Genomic DNA, 16,637 nt, shown 5'->3' with positions numbered 1-16,637 from the left:
GTACGTGTCCGCTTCTCATAGTCATAGTTTAGTTCCAAAATGGCCGTGTTTGATTGTCCCAGTGTCTCCGTTGCATTTGGCACTGTTTACGGGTGAGGGGTTCAACGAGGAGAGGATACGATTCGATTGATTGAAGGTTCAACGACATAATGAATCCCAGGGCGTCTGTTGTCGTGGTGCTCGGGATTCTCAGCCTGGTTCTACTTCAGGGAGCAACCGGTGAGTTTCGTGTACAGATTGCATCTATGTGTGCGCTCACGGTGCAGGCAATGTCACACTTTCACCGCATACCGGACAGCTCATCCTTTCCGCAAACCGTTGCGTTTTTCTTTCCTTTAACCGGGTATTAACACATTGTTTGACGAAATTGAAGATTTATATCGGCACGGCTGGGTTGCATAGACGAAACAGAAATTTAATTCATTGTCTCCACTGTTGTAGGCATTCAACGGAGATGCGTGAATTGCAGATCGAGAGGAGAATTAGGATCGTGCAAGGATCCTTTCACTATGAATTCGACACAGATCGAAATGGAGAAAGGAGTGGCCTCTATTCCTTGTCCGTCCGGTTGGTGTGGGAAGATCATCGAGAGGCACGGTTTGAACAATGGTGAGGATCGATCGATGCACAGTGAAAAACTAGTCGTTATTCGATATCGCTGAATTATACGTTTCTTTAATTCGTACAGTACTGTTCTATGACTAAAGACTAATTATTTCTGTATAGAGTATGGCACTGCCACGCAAAGACTTTGCTTTCAACGTGGACCCGACGACGGGGAGGAGAGATGCGCTTACACCGTTTGGAATTACAAGAAAGTGTACATGTGCCTTTGTATCGGCGATTTGTGCAACGGAACGGCGAAAGTGGGCATCTCCAATGGATTGATTTTCACGACAGTGTTCGTCCTATTTCGATGGTTCATCTGAGACCGCTAGAGAATTAAATGGAATGTATATTATTGTATAAAAAGTTCCTTGTAACTGTACATGACGCGATTCTCTTAATTTTTCCGCGAAGCCAGTACGGCGGGAAATGATGTTTGTTAATGAGTCTAGTGAATAGTCTGTAAAAATACATGTTTATATTTATAATTATATATTTCATGTATTTAAATCTCAGCGAAACCAAGAAACGTCTAGCTTCCACGCGATAAATCCTGCCGAATTGCTAAACGGATAACAGCAGGACATTTTGCTCTAGTAATTGGAGTACATTACGGTTCGTGTAAATCACACTTGTGAAAGTGTTAAACGCAGACTGTCCACGAACGATAATGACACTTACATACGTTTCCGCTACATCTGTTTTGCTCGCGACTCGTAAATACCAACTCATTCAACGCGTGAATCGCTAATTAAGTCTGTCGCTGGAACGGACGAGAAATTAATGTTCATATAAAATCGCAATGACGCAATCCCAGTAATTTCGTTTGAATTGTATTAATCGCAACAGTAGAATGAAATGTAACAGCACATTAAAGAGAAGGTAAATACTTCGTTATGTTTCGAAATTTTTAATCACACGCAAAACTGTCGTAATGCGTACCGCTCGATTTAATATTCAATGTAGACAATATATAAAGTAATCGTAAATTTTCGTTAGTTGTCCTAAAGGGAAATGATAGTTCTTTTTACGTAGTTACAGCGTTCGTTCGAAAAGAACATACAAATAAATAATAAGACCATTAATTGATCATGATTTTCGATAGAACGCAGAGGTGGGGCTCAAACTCTTCAATATGTGACCATGAAGACCGTTCCGTCTCCTTTCTTCTTGGTTCCTAAGCAGCGCTCTTTCATGCGGAATCTCATCGTAAAAAAGTTCCCCAAGACCGTAAAGATACTTCACCGCTATCATCGCTTTTTCACCAGTCAATAGGTATGGATCGTGGTACGCTGAAACATCACGGAACGGCGAATTAAAATTTCTATTTAATATACTTGATGAAAAGTGTTGTGCTTATCAAAGAGCAAATTTATATTCTTATCATTCGATTCAATTAGATTCCTTTTTCTTTCACTCTCGTATTCCGTTCATACCGTCAGGATCCTATTATACCGATATCTCCGAATACTGATTGAATACGTTCAAGAAAATTCGATTGGTTGATCACTTAACGCATCAACATTTCTCACCAAGTCCATTAGAAAAATCAGGTGTCATGTGTCTCGATTCATGCGAACTGTATCCAAGATCATTGACGTCCACTGGCGGGAGGAATACACCTACCGGCCACAGGGATTCAGCATTCTCCGGCTTAATGTACAGAGGTATACTGTTTTTCGCTGCGCCTATGCGTTGCCCTAAAAGAACATAGAAATTACTAATAGCACCGGCATCAATCAACGCTTTCAATTTCATCATCGCACGGCTGAATCACGAAGTACCGTACCGAACTGCCTCGGACCACCCGTCGTACTCCTTCTTCCGATAGAGACGTAGGATCTCTGGTCGATCGTTCGATCCCCTGCCGGATAAGAATCAGTTTAACGTTATCGCCAGACATTGAAGCCGGTGCACGCTGAGTTATAATTACGTTTACAGACTAACCGTCTGTCGTAATGCCGTGCTCGTAAACGTGGGGCGGGGAGACGAATTTCACGTGAACCTTCGAGAGGGGCAAAGCTCTAGTCGCAGCTATCGCGACTAGGAAGACCACCGCTTTCATCTGTAATCAAAGTTCTCGAACGTTCAATAGCGTATTGCAAACAGCTTCCAAACTTCGTTCCGCGTTACCTTCGAACTGTACCATAGAAAGTCCTTTCAATAAACTTTAATATAGATTTGGGTCAAGGCACGCGATACAAAAATCTCTCGGTAAACCGGATGACCCAGCAGTTCGTCAAAAGGTACAGTCGATTTTGCGAAATTCTGACGTAACGATCTGACCCTAAGGAGAGTCAACCGGAACTGTGCGCGCCGGTCTCGTTGTAATGTCCATGCGAAGGTCGAGGAACATTCGCGTTCCTTATCCAACAAATATTCGCCGCAACCCGGCCGTATTGCTTAACGCGATCAGATAATCTGGTAGCTATAAACGATAATCACTGCCCGCGACAGACATGCTGCAGCATATCTCGTTATTACAGATGTGTGTAAAGATAAGGATGTAAGTGGAGCCTCTGTGGTAGTGATTTGTTTGCAGTACCGTGCCGTACATAATCATCGCCGCGATATTCATCATCGGGCCGGTGTTAGGCGAACTGTTATACACGCGGATCGGGTGTTACCGGAGCGTGTATCACGTGAAACCGATGTCCACCGAAATAAACAGTTATCCTTCGACATAAGACGGCTCACGGGATACGAATGACTCGCAAAAGCGCATCTGAAAGTGATCATGGTAGCACTATGCTCTAGAACGCGTGCGATACCGTCTACTTGCACCTGTGTGCACGTGTGTGTGTGTGTTCTATGTCCGCTCGGAGATATACGCAATAGATGACTGTGAATTGGTTCGCTCATACATGACTCGCAGCGGCGCGTCTTGCAAGGGATTACATAGATATCTATTCACGATTTCGCCACTCCGTTGTACAGTCGAACGCGAACGTTCCTAGAAAGTAAACGTCCAAACGCTGCTCATATTTTAGATGAAACGCCACTCTCCTGCTACCAATTGCACCAGAACACCATCAATTTGCAGGGAAAAAATTCTACGAGGCATTCGATAATTTCAGGGGTTCTAATCGAAGCCAGACGAAGTCTTGACGCGAAGATGGAAATTTCGAATCGTTCGGTTTTCAGCGTACCGCGAAGCATTGATTGAGGTTGTCGGACGTTCGGTATAAAACGAGTTGTTTGGAAACGTTTCGAACGACGAAATAACATGTTTCGTATTCGCTGGTAATCTTGTTTCATGTTTATTATAGGCGTTGCCGAAATATACATGTATAATTTGATATATTGGCTCATCGTTTATAGCCTGGAATCGCTTGGTACCTTGAAAACTATGTCGAGTCATAATATTTACGCCTGCGGAATGTTACCGGTTAATAACCACACCGGCGGTAATAAAATACCGAAGTAGAAACGAATTGTATCTGTGTTTTCCCTCCAACCTGCGCCGGTGTTAACACATAACGAATATATCGCGATTGAAACCGGATTGCACATTTTCATTACCCTCACATAGGCGGAGCGCATTTGTGCTTGACAGAGCGTTATTGTGCCCAAGATAGTAACGACTAGAGACATTCGTGTGCTCGACAGTGCGTGTCAAACCACCCTTTCGCCTTCCTTTCCGCTCACCTTCACTCGCGAGTAGAGGTGGCTCCTATTAATCTTGCTTCTATTGTGAAGGCAGTGAAACGAAATGCAATACCAACAATGCGATGCAACGTTTCTTTTTTAACGCTCGCATAAAGTCCGTTCGACGGTAACTCAGTCGTGTGCGAGTACTTGTTTCGTTACGCGTCACTTAGAAGTGTTTAAAACATGCCTGTAATCACCGCATCGAGACCTGTTACATTGATCTTATCAGGGAGGAGAATGCGAAGGAAAAATAATGCGACAACATAAGGAGTTTATTTCGTCAGATCAATGGGCAAACGCGAAATTAATGTTTTTCGATTGAAATTTAATGTATATAGATTTTCATCGAGAACTCATCGACTTATTCGATAACCGATCAAGGATGATTTAAGATTATATGTAAATATTATTTTAAATGCTTCATACTGCATCAGAAATGGAAAAGTATGAAAGGATTAAGTCAACTAGCAGTCACGAAAGAACTGTCAACGCATAGAACTAACTCATTCTTTAATGACTTTACACAATTCTTCAGAAAGGCTTATTAAAAAACACTCTATTAGTAACGGTACTATTTAAATAGAGGTACCTATATACATCAGAATTTATCCAATGTACCTAAAATTGTAAATTAATTGTAAATAGTGTGGTAACGAAATAAACTAAAAAGACAATAAAATGTACAGTGTTATGCGCTACGTAAGTATCGCACAATTAGCTCATAGGTGTAAATGCACTGGACAAGAATGGAGAAAACCGTTGTTGTGCGTTCGTGGATGTTATGTCAGCTATGGAAAGATTGTCGGCGTTCAATTACGTCAACGAGTAACGTTTGTAGCAATTAACCCAGTCAAGGATTCTACTCGATTAAATGTATGATGAACTGTGCGTGCATATACGTAAATCTCGATACAAGAGGATCGTGTTGACTTCGTCGATATTAAAGTCACTGTACAAACTTACCACCAGACAATTGTCATTCGTTCCCGGCCAGAGATGTTTAATTCTTATTTAACAGAAACTTACGTGCCATGACACTGTTTTAGATATCTGCGTTACCGTGCACGTACACCGAAATAAATTGATTTATAATTGACGAGCCACCCACCATCGTGGTCACTGGTGTTTCACGTTGAGCTACGATCACTGCCGTTCTGATCGAATAAGCCGATTCCACACTGGTACACGTTTCACGTTAAAAACGAACTTCCGGCGGTGTGGATCCTCGAAGGAACCCGTGCAACGTCTCCTGGATGCGATCAGGAACTGTTCCAGTTTAAATGTCTCGAGAGAATGTCGCGCATGGGTTCCAGCATCCCCCTTCTTGTTATGTACCCCACCTGCAGAAACCACGTTACGAAGGTTCGTAAGGACTCACTCGGGGACACGGTAGAACTTTCATTTCGTTGAACGCGATTTAACTAGATTTCACGCGATTTCGAAGTTGCCGCGCACCTCGATGACCAATAGCTGCGCTCGGGCGTATGCGCAGTGTACACTCCTTTGGCGGGTTTTGAGTGTTCGTTTGGTTGCTGCCTCGACGCTGAATATATGTAAGAAATCTTTGATTATAAATACCTAATTGTTATTCATTTTCATGCGAAACCATTCTATTCATGATAGACTATTGTTTTAACGATTAATTGGCTATTGTTATACCGAGTTTAATATTGCTGCAGATGTTTGAAAAATTTGCATGCCAACATGACCGTTACGCCTCGTTTCCCTTGCGATGAAATCCGAGTTTCAAATGAATAGAGAAGAATTTATAAAGAGGTATGAGATTTTTGTGATATAACTGTAAAGTTTTATTTATAGTAATGATCGAACTAAAGAAATTTTATTAAATGCTGGTTTATGGTGAAGAATTGTTATAAGGTTTTGTCTTACGTATGCTCAAACTTTTTATTTTTAAAAAGGAATGATGTTTATCAGCATTAGGTTACTTAATATATTTATACGGTCTGTAGAAGTAAATAGAAGCGGTTGGATGAAAATTATGTCATCCCCGCCAAGACTGATTCGCGTGTTATACTTTCGTATTTTGACGTAATGGCGTCGTGTACTGTCTGCTTTATATACACTGACGTTTAATTAATGTGTTGCATATTCGTTAAATGTGCTCCCATTTGTGTAATTGTTGCGCAATCATTGTTATTTCACGCTCTTGTGTTAATTAGCTTATTTTCATAATCACGTACACGTCTGTCAGCAAAAAAACCTAACCTACCGTCTATGCGCGTTTCATTGTTGTGTTAAACGTTGTTTAAGTACAATGAACGTGTTTGATCACAAAAGTGAACTGGTTTTTCACATTACTCAACATTTGTAGTCTGAGTATTTGTGTACGATGGCACGATAATTGTAATCACTGTTGTGAAATCGTTTATATTGAATAGGTTAGTTTTTCATCTTAAGGTGTTATTAATTTTCCTATTTTTAGAAGACATTGTTCTATCTAATAGAACTCCATATTGTCAGTTTTATATAGCACATATTATAGACATAAATCATAGTATCGTAGAATGTAATATACATTCATATTGTGGTTGGGATATGCAACACAATACAAGTACATCATTTGAAAGTTGTACAGTTTTATTCCAGAAATATAACATTTCGTATGCTTCTGTAGTAAGAGGTAATGTTTAAAATCACAGGACATCATACAAAATAAGTTATTATCATCTATGCGTTATTGCGAAGTTTTGTACATTGTGCTTAAATCAGTTGCATTTTTTATACAGTAGCAATCCATATTGTACAATTGTGGACACGGAAGTCTTGTTACAGTGTACTCGATTCTACCAGTCTATTATTTTAGTTTTCTGTTGCCATATAAAAAGAAATTCATTTCAACTTCCAGCGATAGTAAAATATTCTGTTCATTTCCTACAACTATCAAGCTTTGTCTTTGTTATACATACATATACATATATATATATTTTTTTTTCTCATTAATTATACCTACAATCTCACTATTAAAAGTACATGTGCCATTGCACAAATTCAATTGCATTCCATTCCATTTCATTGATCAACATTAAAATACCCGCCAATTTCTCCGCTAATAAACGATTAGAATCTCTTCAAGGTACAATGCACACAAGTATAATACGATTAAAATACTCCATGTTCCGCTCATCCATCAGCAATTGCGCGCGATTAGAAAACGTATAAAAAAAAAAAAAAAAAAGAGAAAAGTATAGTACAGCTCGCAAGTTCTAACTGGTTACCGAATCGATACGCTCTTTGCCGACGTTCTTGCGTAATTACCATTGCACGATCAATAAAAGATTACAATAAATTACACCTTGAAAGGGTGCACCGCCCAATATACAGTTTGAACGTCAGGATTAATGTCGCTGCGCCTCGTTTTTGTCCTCGAGAGTAGTTACAAGTTACTTCGGCGGTAGTTAACGTGCTTCATTTCTTTTTCTTTCTCCTTTAAATAACTGCTGCTCAGTCTACGCGACACAAATTAATTAGCACAGCTAACGTACCATTAAGAGGTTCCCTTCACGGGGAAAGAAACAATCCTGATCTCGTGTCCGCTTAAGATCAATTAGATCGTCCGGTAAAAATACTCCAACACTCGTTTCCACGAACCACTCATCTTGTTAATCCTCGTCTCTGCTCGCTTCTTTCTCCCACCCTCTCTTCTCCCCGGGTTTTTATCTTTCTCTCCGAGACATGCATTTTCCTTCTTTCTCTATTTTATCGACGGGATCGAACGTCTCTCAAATTTACTCGCTACACCTCTGAACGGAACGTCGCCACGGTATTTCTTATTGGACTGTATTCGGCTGTGTAACCGGTGAACTATTTGCCGTACTCTTGATGTATCTCGATCAGGAACCAGAACGCTATCGCGAGGAACATGGTTCCCGTGAGGTCACCCAACGCCGTCAGGTACGGGATCGCCGAATTGTCCGGGTCGATTTTGTGCCTCCACATGGCGTGGATAATGATGTGCGCGACGTACAGCAGTAACATTACCTGTCGTATAAATAAAAAAAAACAAAAAAGAAGAATGGTAAATGTACACGGGATTCGAGCGATTTGTATTATTTGTTGATCGTTCACGGTCCTGACCGGGACCTTTCACTTATGACGCGGCGAGCCTTAAGCTCACATGACTCGGAGTCATCGTGCTCACCTGAAGTACGGCCACCGTAAGGTACGAGACCACAAAGTACACGTGTAACGAGGACGCTTTGTGCTTGATGTAATCGGCGATGAAAATGAAGATCAGTTCGCCGACCACCGCCATGCATATGAGTATTCTGGCCGTTTTCGCGTACGGAGCTGCGGGACGAAAGCGAACGGTGGATTATGCAATTGGTGGAAGTGCGAAAAATATGTAGCTGCAACATTAGTTATTCTTGCGTCATTGTACCACTTACAGCCTCTAAAGAGCGCCGTCCACGGGCTAACCCACATTTTCGATCTCGGCGGTAAAATTCCCATAATCGAGGTCTGATGTAACGTGGTTGAGATTCGAGACGCTTGTACGGAGACTAAATTACCGCCAATCCCGTTTATGATAGGTTGGAAGATCACGAATCCATTGAACTCAACGACGCGATCGAGAATCAAACCGCCGAACCTAAGGCAAAATTCAAATATTGTTGTCAGTATCTACGTGTAATTGTTTAACGCGCCGATAAAGCGCCACTCGGGCCACAAGTGAGTCACGTGAATTTTCCTGATCCATATTTCGATAACCGAAGCAATTATCTAGGCACGTTCCCTTAAACATACATATTCATCGCATGGAAATACGCGTTTCAGTTTCAAGTGCACGCGAAACAAATTCATCGCGTGCATCAGTAGTTTCAGTTATCTCAGAATATAAAGAAAATTGACATTTCGCGAAGACATGTTTTCCAAAGAATGTAGTTTAATTATAAGACGTGTTTATCAAGGACTCGGGTCATTGGACGCCTACGTGCGAGCAGAAAATCGCGCGAATTGCACGCATTCAACGCGTCAAATGGCTTAGGAAAATAGATTGTTGCACGCATGGAACTTTCGACGTGCGTACTCACCCACTGATGCATAGAGCGGATAGAACTGGAACCCATCCTGACGTTAATACATTCCTGGTGTATTTGTTCTTAAGAACAACGTAGATCCAGAACGGCAGTATTAACAAGTAACAGCCGAGCACAACGTACAGGATCCACGGTTGCGTCCGTATTCTGTCGAACAACGACGACGCGATGGCGGACAGCACGCTCAGGGATACGACGTCACCGACGGACGCCGCTAAAGGCGTCGCCAAATTGTCCGGGTTCATTTTGCATCGGTACGACACCATAATTACGGCGATCATTACGAAATCTGTTGAGAAGTACATCGATAAAAGAAACGTTCGCTGTAACGGAATCGCGTTACGCGCGAAACGCGATTGAGGAAGAGGAACGGAATCGTCCAGGCAAAAAATTGATGTATTTTGCATCTGCAAATAGTGCTGCTACATTTTTTTCCCGACGTAGTTGCAACGCGTACAGGAATTCTACCTGCAACGCATGAACGTCGTTTAAACGGGTCGAAGCGACTTGATTGATTGTATCGAATGAGGAAGCCGGAAACGACGAGGCGAATCGGTTTTCGATGATTGGTATCGTTAAGAAATTGACTGACAGTAACGTAATAGGGTTTGTAATTGTATTAGATTATTCCGGAAGTAATAGGTATCGTTTTTTAACTGAAACTTTCAGTGAGAAATACTAATATTTCTGTTTACTCGTCGATATTTTTACCGTTGCCTTTTCTAATCGTTTTTTTGTTCCTCGGATAATTGTTGAAGTTACCTTCAACAAGTTTTTAATGTTTCGTATCGCAGAAGGTTTCGACGGTACCGATCGTAACTTTTCATTATCGTCGAATTTTTTATCGGTTAACCGTTATCGCATGCACTGTTCTGCATACACATTTTCTGTTCTATTTACTTTTTGTATAATTCAATGGATTTATGAATTGTAGCGCTTGTGTAATTTAAGTTAGTTTTCATTTCTTTATATTAATTTTGGTTTTAAAGTTTTGAAAATATGAAGAAGATCATATGTAGTAAAGGTGACTTTAGACAAAATTAGAAGTTACTATCGAAAACTTATATCATATCTGCCTTGATCCCTAGAGCTTATATACACTATTCGATCATCAATAATTTCATTGTTCAATCGATAAAATATTCGGAGATATCAAACGTCTAAAATAACCACGCGAGTAAGATCTGCGATATACAGTTGATGATTTAAATTTAGATGTTCCAAAGATTAATTAAATATTAGTAAGCTACCAGGTTCCAATTAGAGCTCGATGGAAATTTTACGATAATACGTAATTGCTTCTTTTCACTGTACTAATTCGCTACGTCCACCCGGGGTGCTCAAAATTTTACCGACTGTAGGCAGCAATGGTTCGTAGACACCTGCGGTCGATAGATTCTCGAGATAACGTATCAAAAATTTCATGAAAACGAAACTCTAAGATTACCCGTCCAATGAAATTGATTGAAACCATGTTTAAAGGACCGACGATTGGAAATGAATTAAAGTGTCGATAATCTTGCGTCGAGCGATACCGTCCAAAAATAACATTGCTTACAAAACGAGTTAATATCTACCTAGAATGAAGCAGGAACTGGTGGCAGTGGACACGCTGGACGCGATCATCAGCATGCAGTGTTCCCACTCGAAAATGTACTGGTTGCCTTGCACGATCGCGTGGACTACAATAGCGAAAATCGACACTAAAACGGCAGCGATGATCGCCTGTATCTGCACCAAGGCGATGTTACCGATGATCATTTTCATGATCTCCCGCACGCTGTTCATGTTCCCCAAATTCGCTTGTGTGCACAACCGTGAGGCCAAACACATGTCCAGGTTCCCTTTCAATCCCAGCAAAGGGGGCACCAGAATGAGCAACTGAGTAATTGTTTGGAACACTTTCCAATCCTAGAACAGAGACGTGGTTTAATTAAACGAACGGCGGAGGGGCGGTAGGTTGTGGGGGAATGAACAGAGGGGAAGACGGTGTCGGTTCGCCGGTGGTTGATATTCTTACAGCGGGAATGCGACGGGGAATGTAAATTACGTTCCAAGAATTTCCACATTAGTGGGACCCGATAAAATCTCGAATCGCGAATGTTTGTACCGGGGGCGGAGATGGCGGACGGTAGGGGAGGCACGGTATTTATGTAAAAGATTCTTGAGATTGTGACGGAGTCGGTTCCCGGGAAGCACGCTGCGTGTCATTTCTCCGGCAGATAAAATGCACAAGCGCGAGCGGTAAATAAAAAAACGATGTTGCGCGGTGCGTTTAGCATTATCTTCAGACAATAAGAGCCGGAGCGCGGGATCGATAAGAGGACGAGAGCGCCGAGAAAAATACTTGATTTACGATCGTGTGTGGCCGCTCGCGATTTTGATTCCGCGCCTCGATAATTCTGCGTTTCGAGCACGGCCGAGAATTTTATGAACAGCTGCTTCGGTTTAGCGTACCTTGACCTCATCGAGAACCAGTCCGGCCCCGATGGTCCCTATCCCGGCGATGAAGAACGGCACAGCGACTTGTATGGTGGTCTGGTACCATTTCTCGTGGCTGTGGGTGTTGTTGTCGAATCCGTGCGGGTCATTGTGGAAGTCCGGATCGCCATCTGAAGTTTCGATGGAAGAGATCGTCACTAGGGAACTTCCACTGGAAAGCGATCGACCAACAAGATTGGACAGTGACATGTCCCCTTTGTTCTTTCGTCCGTTAGGGGTTTTCAAACCCGCTGCCGCGAAACGAGCGAATTTCACATCTCACGGCGCGATGTTTCACGGAGCACTCGATCATCGGTGTTCAACGTTTCTTTATATGCGTACCGATAAACCCGGGATCAACGTACGTACCGTTCGAATCGTCGCGCAGACTTCGATTCATCTTTTCGCGGATCCGAATCGCGTTATCAGCCGATATTATTGTGCATACCGATGGAACGTTCTAATTGACGACGGCGAACAGCGTACGCGAGTAACGTCCGACTGAAACTTTTAGCACTGCTCGCGAATTGATTTCTCCGCGCGGAAAACAACACGGAATATACGGAACAGGGTTATCGGTTTCGAAACGATTGTTTTTATTTATGTACGGTGCCGCAACGCGTCATGATGCTTCCTTATTGTTTCGCGTTCGCCGCGGGCAATACGAATAGTTTCGTCAATACGGATGCGATATTATCGATTCTCGGGATTTAATCAAAGAGGCGGATCTTCTTTTTATTAATACCGCTCGGCGAGCGAACGTTTCGCTTCGTCTACACTTCATTACACGAGGTCTTGCCCCGGATGTTCACTGTTTAATAATACCGTCCGCGAGACAAAGAAAGTTTCGCGCGGATCATTGTGAAAAAAATACGTGGTATACCTTACCGAACACGTATGATTCTCGTTACGCGATCGATTTTACAAGGCTGCGATAATCGTACGGCTGGACAACGGATCTTTATACGTTTATACCTTGTAAAAGACTTCGAACTAAAATAAGATCAAAGTTTCAACACCAGAAATACCGTGGGGACCAGTCGAAACGGCTGGTTTTAGTTTTCTTGTGTTGCAGTTATTGTAAAAGTGTTAAATATCATAAATTATTTTACAAATTGGTTGCTCACAATTACGTCCGTGGGAAGTAAAAATAATTCATTGTACTAATTGCCATAGGAATTTTTATCAGTCATATTGAATATTCAGCAGATCGCGTGTTAACAGAATCTAATATCGTCTTTAACATATCGCAGCTATCAGCAATAAGAAACCAGATCTTATACAACTTCAATTTCTTCGAATGTATAAAATTGCGAGCTTGCACAAAGTTTCGAACAGATTTTATAAATTCCTCCGATACTCGCGTTCCCAGTGTTCTATTCTTATGTTTCTCTCCGATTTCCGTTTCTACAAATTGAGTCGTGAGTATGTATTTTCCCGTGAACGTCGGCGGTTTAGTCGTAAATAGATTGCGAATGGTTCGACTGGTCGTTAAAACATCGAGGCGTCGATAAGAGATTCATGAGTTTTTGAAAAATAGCTTAGAAGTAGCTCGCGTGAGTATTCCTGATCTAGTCGGAAATTATGGCATGCGCGGTTGAAGGTCCGACGATGCTCACCTGCCACCTTCTTCACGACTTCCGGTTCCGCTTTGATGTCCGGCGATCCGTTCACCTTGTCGTCGTCGCCCTTCTCCATGCAATCGAAATCGAGCGCATAATTGTCCTTGCCGTCCCACCGCGATATGGTGAACGCGTGATCCTTAACCTTCATGGCGTCGGTCTCGTTTGCTAATTGCCCATCGTGATCCGGCCGGTTGTTTAACTTCATATCAGTTACGTTCAGCAGTGCCGGCTCAGTCGACGCGTCCGGAAAAGCGACCATACCTGCAATTTTTTTCGATGATTCGCGCGGTGTCGCATTCTCGCGGGATTGTATCGGGGGAATTCGTTCGTTTAATGAACACTGTCCTCCCGGACACGAACACGATCGCGGGCGCGCGCGCACACACACGTACAGCGCACGAACGCGCCGCGCCGTTCGGGAATACCGTGCTCGAAGGTCAGCGCTCGGCAGGTCATACATCAAACTCGATTACAAAGATTACGTGTCTGTCTTTTTTCGAATTCTCCGTTGAAATCGAATTCGTCATCACGTACCGGATTCGTTGCTGGCGGGCGATCTGATAGAATCCTCGTCGAAATTGGCCGAGTCCGGGATCGACCTGTGATAGTTTCACGTCGGATCTGCCTATTTCGGTCAGCCTTGATCTAGAGGAAAACGTTCGAAGCATAGGGGAATATTAGCGACACGCCTTTCTCCTTTGATCAGAGGAAAGAAAAGTTTAATAAGAGATGTACCGACTTAACGATCGAATGTAGAGCAAGTTCTATCACCTTGACGCGTTATCGATCCCTACGTTGTGACCGTAAATCTTGTTATTGGTTCCGACGAGTGTTTGAAGATCGATGTTGATCGGGTTATTCATTAACTGATAATAATCGGGGGAGCAGACGGATTGATAGTTGCGATCCGCGACTCTCTTCAGAGTCGTTGCTCCTCGGCTAGACGGTTTGATAGCGCGTGAAACATTATATACGAGATCAGCATAGTATCGCTAACGACACGAGGAACTTGGTTCTTGTGTTACTATTAATCCGATCCCACGTGTCGTCGGATTTGAATTACACGCGTGCAGAAAGCTGAAAAACGGCTGTGCAGGATTTATTCGAGAATCCACTTAGAGGGCAACATTTCCTGTGAAATCGCTAATAGTTCCCGCGCGATTCCACTTCGGGCCACGAGACCACGGGATTTCGAGGAAATTATGCCTTCCGCGAAACCCGATACGTACGCCCGTTAAATGCACCGATTGCACCATTCTCCCGTTCAACGATGTAAGTTCCACGTTGATTCTAATCTGCCTCTTCTGCTTCCTTACCTCTTCCAAGCGGGAAGGATCGCGTCTCAATTAAAATCGCGCTTCCGCGTCAATTCTTCCTCGCGGCTTATCGTTTCGCGAGTAACGCACGATTCGCTTTGCAACGACTCGCAACTAATAAAATTCAGCGTCCTTCGAGAACTTGGTCGAAGCATTGTTAAATCGTAAATCGGCTGAATATCGATAAACTGCACGGAACGGATTGGCTATAGATAAACGGCAACAAGGAACGATAACGCTTTCGTCAGTGTTCGTTTTGATTTCGAAAATTAGAGACGAGAAAGAAGAATAAGAAAAGAAAGAAAGAGACAGAAGTAATATAGAGGCGAACGCGGTGCTCGTTGGTACTTACGTAGTAACGATATATCGAGGAATTTGCGCCAGCGTGTCGACGTTTCCTAGTAAAACGTTGATTGTTCGTTGATGTTCGATTGACCCTGCCACTTCTGGCGCGCGTAACTTCCAGCACGTTCTCGAAAGGAGTTCGGTGTTTCTCTCGTAGATCCTTCGGGCGAAAGGCGACGCGGGCTGGTCGGGCCGCGGGGGTGGTTCTGGTTCGGTCAAGGTGGAGGATCGTCGCGAGCGCGCGTCGATCGAACAGCGGATCGGTCGTCTGGCTCCCGCCGAAAGAAGCTCGAAACTCGGCCGTGAAAAGCGCACCACCACCGCGTACCGAACCGCTTGCTTCACGCGGTCGTGCTTGACTGATAAAAGAAGCCACAGCCCGTTTGTCGGTGGCTTGAGCCGCTGGTGTGCATAGAGATGCGACGTGTGCTCCTCGCCGTCCCGTACGTCCGTACGTACGCACGTGCGCTATCTCGCGCGACGATAGTGGGAGGTGCGCCTATCCCGAATAAATTGTAGATCGTAGATCGCTAATTGATTCGCGACGTCGCCCGCGCGAAATCCCCGTTCGGACTCGTATCGATTCTCGGCTACCCTCTCCACCAGCGCCGCGCGACGTCGCTTGATTCCTCCCTACCCGGTGTCGGTGTCGCGATAACAGCACGCGGCGCGATTAAAAGTGTCCAGCGCGAATCTCATAAGACACAGATTTACCCGTTTCGTTCGATAACGAGCGTCGCGGTTATTAAAATTCATGAAACGCTTCCGGCAATGCCCGCCGATTAAACGCGGCTGGCGTCGCTGTCGAATCGATTACCTCGGATTCGCACTAGTAGGTATATCGTCCGAGCAGCTCGGTCGCGTTTATTCTCGTCGAGCCGTGCAATTGCTTCCCGGTGGAAACATAGACAGCGCGACATCCGTGCAAGACGATCGACTTGACACCGAAAACGATCGTTCGCCGGCGATGTATCCGCCGCGCTAACGAGTATCGCGTTTCTGTTGCTCCTCTTTTCGACTGTGCTCGTCGCGCGCGATTCAGTGGTCATTACGCATTAAGGTATTTCTTTTTATCGAACGCTCGCGCGATTGAGGCAATACGATAAGCGCGGAATGGCGGAAAGTCGGATGAATGTACAGTCTTCGGAGGGAATTCCTAAGTAATCGATGCCCGCGCCGGAAGATTGGGATTCACCTTTTCCTCGCTCGGTTTACCTCATCGGCGTTGCGAGCGCGTAAGATTTAATCGGCGATTTGCGACACGCGTCGACGGTTCACGCGCATCGGTCAGCACCGGCCGATCGACCGACCGCCGATCGTGATTCGCATGTAAGCGGTTCGCGGCGCTGAACAGGCCGCGTTGCTCACGGAACAATAGGACAATTCGACTCGTTTGCCATTACTCGGAGTAATTACGTTCGGTTGATTACGAGGCGGTACGAGTGGCGCGATCGTCGCCGCGGCCGCTGGCGGTTTACCATTAAAAATTATAAAAGGAAGCGCGGAGAACGCTACGGTATCGGGCCGCTGGATCTGGGATTTGACAGCGTCGTCGG

General features: G+C 43.9%; 4 protein-coding genes across 9 annotated transcripts in view; 2 read left to right on the top strand and 2 right to left on the bottom strand.

The window, feature by feature from the left end:
• Positions 1–6: 6 nt before the first annotated feature.
• On the top strand, positions 7–929 carry rtv (QVR superfamily protein rtv). The gene is made up of 3 exons (XM_031990481.2): positions 7–219; positions 442–609; positions 727–929. The coding sequence occupies exons 1-3, from the start codon at positions 150–152 to the stop codon at positions 927–929; spliced, it is 441 nt and encodes a 146-aa protein (XP_031846341.2). The 5' UTR covers positions 7–149.
• Positions 930–1,591: 662 nt separating this feature from the next.
• On the bottom strand, positions 1,592–5,661 carry LOC116432945 (uncharacterized). 2 transcript variants are annotated; one of them, XM_031990480.2, is made up of 5 exons: positions 5,284–5,661; positions 2,554–2,671; positions 2,396–2,470; positions 2,139–2,306; positions 1,592–1,898 (listed from the first exon to the last, which is right to left on the bottom strand). In XM_031990480.2, exons 2-5 carry the CDS (start codon positions 2,669–2,671, stop codon positions 1,696–1,698), a joined length of 564 nt encoding a protein of 187 aa, XP_031846340.1. In that variant the 5' UTR covers positions 5,284–5,661; the 3' UTR covers positions 1,592–1,695. The 2 variants fall into 2 exon arrangements, with proteins under 2 accessions (XP_031846340.1, XP_031846339.1); XM_031990479.2 differs by having other exon boundaries at positions 5,366–5,661.
• Positions 5,662–5,758: 97 nt separating this feature from the next.
• Positions 5,759–16,637, top strand: part of LOC116432939 (cell adhesion molecule Dscam2) — a 257,102-nt gene continuing 246,223 nt past the window's right edge. For 3 of the 4 annotated variants that reach the window (XM_031990466.2, XM_031990467.2, XM_031990461.2), the window contains exons 1-2: positions 5,765–5,810; positions 5,937–6,033. The gene's annotated coding sequence lies outside the window, so the exon portion shown is untranslated. Of the gene's footprint in view, positions 5,811–5,936; positions 6,034–16,637 lie in introns of all 4 variants that reach the window. The other variant, XM_031990463.2, reaches the window with a different exon arrangement.
• Positions 6,838–16,163, bottom strand: LOC116432944 (solute carrier family 41 member 1). Of its 2 annotated transcripts, none has more exons than XM_031990476.2 (9): positions 15,089–16,163; positions 13,955–14,065; positions 13,415–13,681; positions 11,772–11,926; positions 10,892–11,225; positions 9,309–9,603; positions 8,664–8,866; positions 8,417–8,565; positions 6,838–8,256 (listed from the first exon to the last, which is right to left on the bottom strand). In XM_031990476.2, exons 3-9 carry the CDS (start codon positions 13,677–13,679, stop codon positions 8,080–8,082), a joined length of 1,578 nt encoding a protein of 525 aa, XP_031846336.2. In that variant the 5' UTR covers positions 13,680–13,681; positions 13,955–14,065; positions 15,089–16,163; the 3' UTR covers positions 6,838–8,079. The 2 variants fall into 2 exon arrangements, with proteins under 2 accessions (XP_031846336.2, XP_076224509.1); XM_076368394.1 differs by lacking the exon at positions 15,089–16,163 and adding an exon at positions 14,192–14,352.

Source organism: Nomia melanderi, chromosome 6 (assembly GCF_051020985.1).
Source record: "Nomia melanderi isolate GNS246 chromosome 6, iyNomMela1, whole genome shotgun sequence".
NCBI lineage: Eukaryota > Metazoa > Arthropoda > Insecta > Hymenoptera > Halictidae > Nomia > Nomia melanderi.
The sequence above is the reverse complement of the archived record's forward strand: the minus strand, read 5'-3'. Positions and strand labels throughout refer to the sequence as shown.